The sequence below is a fragment of the Micromesistius poutassou genome (genome assembly GCF_964030765.1).
Source record: "Micromesistius poutassou genome assembly, chromosome: 8".
NCBI classification, from domain to species: domain Eukaryota; kingdom Metazoa; phylum Chordata; class Actinopteri; order Gadiformes; family Gadidae; genus Micromesistius; species Micromesistius poutassou.
In genome coordinates, this window is record NC_140278.1 from 19,284,583 (window position 1) to 19,292,082 (window position 7,500).

General features: G+C 42.0%; 1 protein-coding gene across 2 annotated transcripts in view; it reads left to right on the forward strand.

Moving 5' to 3' along the window:
• Nucleotides 1–7,500, forward strand: part of bcl3 (BCL3 transcription coactivator) — a 21,002-nt gene that overhangs the window by 841 nt on the left and 12,661 nt on the right. Inside the window, exons 1-2 of one of the 2 annotated variants that reach the window (XM_084471816.1) lie at nt 1–195; nt 1,129–1,270. The exon at nt 1–195 is cut by the window's left edge and continues 841 nt beyond it. In XM_084471816.1, the coding sequence (XP_084327942.1) occupies nt 1–195; nt 1,129–1,270 (337 nt within the window). The remainder of the gene's footprint in view (nt 196–1,128; nt 1,271–7,500) is intronic. The other variant, XM_084471817.1, reaches the window with a different exon arrangement.

Consider the following 7,500-nt stretch of genomic DNA (forward strand, 5'->3'; position numbering starts at 1 on the left):
CAGAAAACACGGACACAACGCCGAGGTACAGTCCTGCAGAATGCTTGAATGCAATCGAGAGTACAGCGAGGAGAACCAGTGAAGCAGCGCCAGCAGCAGCAGCTGCAGCACCACCACCAAAGTACAGAAGAGCGGAGCCGCCGGCTGTACCGTTTCCAGATGTGTTTTACCCAGGCCATGCACACACATATTACGGTAGGGGTTTATGTTGTTGAAGGCATGATTCGCTTTCCCTCTTCTTGTTATGTTGGAGGATGGCTTGATAATTTGAAAGACTATTTTACCGGCGCATTTACGCACAGAAACATAGATACGAATAACAAGTGATGTTCCCTTCTTATTTTACCGTCACCTGGCGGTCAATATATAAAGTGAGAAGGTGTCAAATGATTGTCTTTGCAGTACTTTGAAAACATACTATGCTGTCGAGATTCTAACGTCTTGGCTGAAACCACAACGCGTTGTGTACCCAGTTGAGGTTATTCTTGCCCGACAGGCTGGCTTTTGACCCACTGTCCCATGTCAAGGTATCTAATTGTAAAGTTTAAACAATATTTCCTATGCAGCATTTGTTAATCGAAAATAACCAGTCTTCTAGGTATAGGGAAATCGACGTATAAGAGGAGTTTTCAAACTGTCATAATAGTTCAGCACATGTGTAGAGTCACATATCCTGAATCTTTCTCAAGGCTCAATGCTCCTAGTTATTAGTTATTAGTCATCATCGTCATACGGTTTCTCTATTCATCATCTTAGCAGTGTATCAGTGGGTCACCGAAAGCTGTCTTTTCCCTCTTCCATACACACCTTCTCTTATCTCTTACACACACACACACGCACGCACGCACGCACACACACACACACACACACACACACACACACACACACACACACACACACACACACACACACACACACACACACACACACACACACATGCACTCACAATCATGTTTCCTCATGAGCCGTTATACCTATATTTGCCCCATATACCTACTTATTTCCTTCTTTCTTTGTCTCTCCTGCTCTCTCTATCATTTGCTCTTACTCTTTCTCTCCTGTTTAATTCCTCTCTCCTGCTCTCTCTCTCTCTCTGTTTCTCTCTCTCCTGCTATGTCACTCTATCAGCAGGTCCCACTTTCCCAACGAACGCTGACGGCTTCCCCCAGGTCCTCTATGCCTCTTTGCCACGGTTACCACTGCTACCCCTACCCCATCCTCTGGTCTCCATTGTTGCCATGGCGATGCACCAGGACGAGGATGGAGACACGTATGTTGTTGTTTTATTTATCTAAGGCTGGAAATGTATTCCATTGAAAAATGATCTTATCTTATCATCCTGATTCTAACATACTCATTTGCCCTCTGTCTTTACACACACACACACACACGCACACGCACGCACACAGATTCACTGTACTACTACCAGATAAATATGTATCAGGGGAACTATCATACTACTTATTATAGAACTAGGATCTATCCAAACTTCTGTTATGAAGTAAATAGCTGTGACTTGTTAAAACAACCTATCACAAGCAGGATATTGCTATTGGCCACTTCCAAAAGTTACATATTTAGGTGTACAGTTTGACGTGTCACTTACTCACAGGGTTTGAAAGCTACACACTATGATCCATTTCATTAGTGTACATTCATATTGAAACTGCTACACATATTTCTCAAGCGTTGATTCCTAGGACCACTGTTTTCTGTAATAATACAACCCTTATCGAGTGACCTTATCTAGCTGAATCATCATCATTCAGACTCTGGGACTGCCTGACACAGTCACCTTTGTCTTCTGTTTTGCAACCGTCCACTCATCTGGCTGTGTTAATGTGTTAAATTCACAGTGGAGGCTAAATGTGTGTGTGACTGTGGGTGTGTTTGTGTGTTGGGTTCCATAATATCTCAATAAATCTCTACAGTCATATGGTGATTGGATTGCGGTGGGCATGTGAAACGTTAAGCCAGTGGTTCTCCACCTTTTTTGAGCAAACGCCCCCCTGACCTTACCCTGACCCCCCCCCCCCCCCCCCCCCAAAAAAAAAACGATTGCCATGTTTGATTGTGTTTGATTGTGTTCGGGTGTGTGCAGGACCGCGCTGTATGACCACTGTCACACTGAGGACAGTGAAAAGTAGCTGAGACAGCAGAGGGCTTAGAAACCTATAACTGAAAATAGGCTATTTATTTCAGGTAGCCGTTTTTTTTAATTTGAAAACCATGAAAGTTTAAAATATATAAGAAAAAAAAATATTAATAATAAAAATAAAAAAAACTCCCACGTTCCCAGCGCCCCCCCCCCCCCCCCACCCCCGTTGAGAAACCATGCATTAAGAAATCAACAAGAAAATTAGCATTTCTCAAGAACCCAACAACCTCAACAAAAATATTAACTGTCATGCTTGGGCACCTTGCACGGTTGAAAACAGCCCACACACACACACACACACACTGAGTCAGATGGCATGCTGATACTACCAATGCACCTGCAGTCATGTGACCGGCACCTTTGCATGTCCAGGAATTGTATCACGCGGAAAACCAAAAACCAAAAAACCAAAAAACCACAACGGCGTGATTCACGGCGTTGTGGTTTAATGCAGCATCGGAGTCGTTTGTATCCATGTGACGCTGAGGTCACTCGGTGACCTCAGCCGAGACAGCGCGGTAACTAGTGACCGTGGCGAGCGCTGCGCTGAGATCACGTGATGTCTGCCGTTATGGCATGCGATACATACACAACAGGAATTAAATACGTATCATGGTTTGAAAATCCCGAGCCTCAAAACTCATCGGCAGCATACATACATGTACATTTGTACACATTCAGAGGCACATTTGGGGAGGTTCACTATCATGCACTTAATATTGTGGAGTACACATACAACTAAATGTGATTAATAAATCAATAAAAAAGCAATGATCTGTAAGCCTGCTTGAGCGAGACGCCTACCCACCTACACCTACGTGCTCATTAATGACATGTATCTCAATGAAAAATAGGTTCATTCTACACGCAAACCGATGCATTGCTGTGGCAACATCATAACTAAGCTGGGTGATGCCTCCACATGCGTATAGTGCTGTGTACTTTACCACATATTTGTCTTCTTATCCTATTGCGGTGACCTTGAACTTTGTGTCGAAAGAGAAAGACACACAGAAAGAGACATTCTCACCCCTTTTCTTCAGACTCGCTGTCTCTCTGTCTGCATGTGGATAACAATTACAGTGTTAATGTGTGTGTGTGTGTGTGTGTGTGTGTGTGTGTGTGCGTGCGCGCATGTGTGAGCGTGTGCGCATGTGTGAGTGTGTGTGTGTGTGTTTCTGTGGCTGCTCTTGCGTCAATGGGGTGTTCATCTTCTGTTCTCAGCGCTTTTGAGTTTCGGGAAAACCTGCCAGTGCTCAGCTTGTCAATAAGTGTGGTCTGTCAGGTGTCTCTCTCTTTCTCTCTCGCTCTGTTTTTTAAATGAATGGGTCTAAGAACCCAAACATCCGTTCTCGACTTCCTCATTTACAGCTTTCATTCTCGCCTTATTGCTCATTTTCTCTCACAACTCCCTTTACCTTTACTTCTCTCTGTTTCTTTTCCTCAATATTATGTGGAAGCTATGAGGTCTGTGAACCTGTGTACAACGTCACTCAGTCATTCGCTCTCTGGATTGCTTGCTCACTCACTTAAACACAGACACACACACACACACACACAAATTAATGAAGCACTCCAAGAAGACACAATAAAAATGGAAATAACACAATTTACATTAAAAAAACGCACACATGTGTGCACCTGGGACTACGTTGCCGTTGGAGGCGTCAAGGAGCAGAGTAAAACCCATTTTCTCTTTGCTCAGGATATATTAGGAGATTCTCTCTGCAGTCCTCTTATTGTGCGCTCCCATGTCCCTAACCCTTGTGATCAGAATTGAAAACGACAAGCCTTATGGTTTTCATTTCTTGTAAACTCAGCTGCGGTGTAGCTTTTTTTTTGAGAAAAAAAAATGGTGTGCTGATGCTTGTCATGCATCTCACCGCCTCACCCCTAGCCGGCACCACAAGCCACGAGCGGCGCTTCAGTCTACCATTAATAACTGAGGCGGTCGCCTCAATTATCCAGACAGGATAGGCCCACCGCATGCACACCGCTGTTGTAAACCTCTCTCTCCTTCTCTCTCTCCTCGCTCTCTCTCTCTCTCTCTCTCTCTCTCTCTCTCTCTCTCTCTCTCTCTCTCTCCTTCAGGTCGTTTCGCTTTATTAGCATAACATGCACTCGGCACAAGTTGAATTGCAGCACGTGGATCTTGGGTAGTCACCATATGGATTGCATATGGATACAAGCATATATGCTTGTACTTTACTGTACAGTCGTCACTTTGTGCTGAAATGTGGTGGGGACGCAAGGGCTCGGTATGAGGTCAGAGTAGATGATTAGCACCTCAGAATCCTATATTCTCGTACCGCAGTCTATTAAACCATTGGCTGGTAGCACCAACTGCTATCAAGATGAATGATCAATATACATATACCAGATAGCGATAGTTACATTCAGTAGTTTGCAATCTGCAACCACACCGCTAATTGTTACTTAATTCTAAACATTGGACTTTTATGATTTCTAGGTGCAAGGAATTTTTCAGGTGATGCGGCCAAAATCTGTAAAAGAAAAAAGTACTGACTAGAGTAAATGAGAACTCCCTTGAGTGTTATACTCCCAAGAGGGCAGAGTTTTACCTTCTTCCAGGAACTAGAAACAGAACAGTTTCATGTTTAGAGACTGAGCTTTTACTTGAAAGAAAAAAAAAGAAACACACACACACACACACACACACACACACACACACACACACACATACACACAGTATCATTACATAAAACAGATAGCGATAATTATAGGTCGGTAGGTATTATATGTAGTTTACTAATATGACTGCAATAAGAGGACTCTGTGTTGAGAAACGTAAACAGGTTATAACCTCCACCATGTTTTATTGTACACGACCACAAAGATACCTGATTGTGATTGGTTCAACTGATTACACTGAGTTAGTGTAACTCACTAACTGAGTTACAGTTAATCTTTTTCACAACAGAATTAATGTGACACCTGAAAGAAAGCTGTGAGTCAAGCCAGAGGCCCAGATATTTAAATTCATCAACTTGTTCAAGTGGAGAGCCATCTAAGAATTTGAGTGAAAGATTGTCACCTTGGTTCAAGGAGGCTGATCTGGTAGGGAACAGCATGCTATATGACTTTTTCTTATTCAGTAGTAAGTGGTTGGACTGGAACCAGCATTGAATGGCATTAAAGTTAGACTGTAGTGAGGATTGAGTCTTAGAGACCAGGACATTAGATGAGTATATCACTGTATCATCAGCATAAAGATGAATACTACAGTCTGAGCAGATTTGTGGAAGATCGTTTATAAATAAAGAAAAAAGAAGAAGAGAAGAAGAACCTTGAGGGACACCTTTCTCCATTATTACAGACTGAGATACACAACCATGTAAAGAGACACGCTGACGTCTACAGTGGAGATAAGAGTTGAACCAAAGAAGAGAGTCTTTAGAGAGGCCTATTGCTTTTAATTTGTCAAGAAGCAGATAGTGGTCGACCATATCGAAGGCCTTGGAGAGATCTATAAATATTGCGCCAGTCGACATGTTATTGTCAATGGCAGATGAAACGTCGTTGGTAAATTTTAGAAGAGCAGTGGATGTAGAAAATTTTGGCCTGAAACCAGATTGGTTAAGTGACAGAATAGCAAAATCATTGACATATTTGAATAATTGTTTAAATATAATTTTTTCGAATATTTTTGCTACACTACTGATAATATAAATTGGTCTGTAGTTGTTAGGATCAAGAGCATTGCCACCCTTGTATATTGGTGTGACTCTGGCAGACTTCCACATTGATGGGACCACGCAGGTGGATAATGATAAGTTAAATAAATCTGATAAAGGAAATTCCAGTACATGAGATGCAAGCTTAATCAACTTGATCTCAAGGCCATCAGGGTCAATACCATTGCCAGACTTTAATTCCGAGATTGCCTGCTGAACATCAGTAGGGTTTATTGTAGCAAATGAGAAAGAGCTATGCCGCTCATTTGCCGACTAGGGTAGGAGAAATTGTGAGCTACAGATAGTGGGAAAATGTTGGTTAAAAGCATTGGCAACTGCAAGAGGATCACTGATAATGTCATTGTTTACTTTGATTTTGGTAGCAGTGCTTTTATTAGAATTGTTGAGTAAAGAATTTAGATTTTTTAGATTTTTCCAAAACTTCTTAGGATTAGTGACGTTATTGGATAACAAATTTTTATAATAATTTGATTTGGCATTTCTTGTTTTAGTTGTACAAATATTTCTTAGTTGTTTATAGACAGCCCCATCTGCTGAGTCCTTTGAACATCTGTACTTTTCCCATGCCTTATCTCTTTGTTTACAAAGATGTATTAAATCAGCATCCACCCATGGTAAATGATGGCCCTTAACCCTTACTGAAATCCAAGGGGCATGTTTATCAATAACTTTAAGGACTTCAGTGTGGAAAAAATGCCAAGCATCTTCAATAAACGGAATAAGGTGGAGCCTATTCCAGTTTGTATCCAGCAGGTCTTCTATAAAAGACTGGGTTAAGATGTTTGCTCTGTCTTACCCTGATGACCTCACTAAAGCAATCGGGTAAAACTCCCGATTCAATAATTCTGTGAGAGTGGGTGACTCCAATCTAATAAAGATTTGGATCTGTGGTCAACTCGAGTAGGTTTGCTGATTAGTTGAGTCAGGTTTAAGCTTTCAAAAAAGTGTCTGTCCTTTAGAGATGAACGATCTAACCAATTAATATTAAAATCTCCAAGGATAATCATCTTGTTTGAGTTGCCCACTGATTTAATCGTGGTGCCTATGTAGTGTATTGACTCTGTGGGGGAATTTGGAGGTCTGTAGATATTCCGTATGGTCAGCTGCTTATTTGCGTGAAAGCTAACTTTGACAAAAATAAATTCAAAGTGTACTGGGATTTCCTTGTGGAATTATAATTTCTGCAAATAATTTTGAGGAGACATAAGTGGCTATGACTCCTCCACCATTTCCTCATCTTGTGTGGCAAGCTTCTTATGTTCAGGTGGATGACAAATAAGCCTTTACCCATGTAAACTATTCAGGGACATAACAGAAAAAGTGGAGGGGGGGGCAAGGAGAGAGAGAGAGCACCACACACACACACACACACACACACACACACACACACACACACACACACACACACACACACACACACACACACACACACACACACACACACACACACACACAGGGGGAGAGGGAGAGAGAGAGAGAGAGAGACAGGCCGGCAAAGCCAAAACATGAGAGAATGCATGTCCCCACTCCAGAGTGTAAATTACACCTATGACGGTGTTGGTACACACTTTTCTCAATGGGAATTTGATTGTTTGTGGTTTGTAATTGGCCTTTGCCTTAATGTTT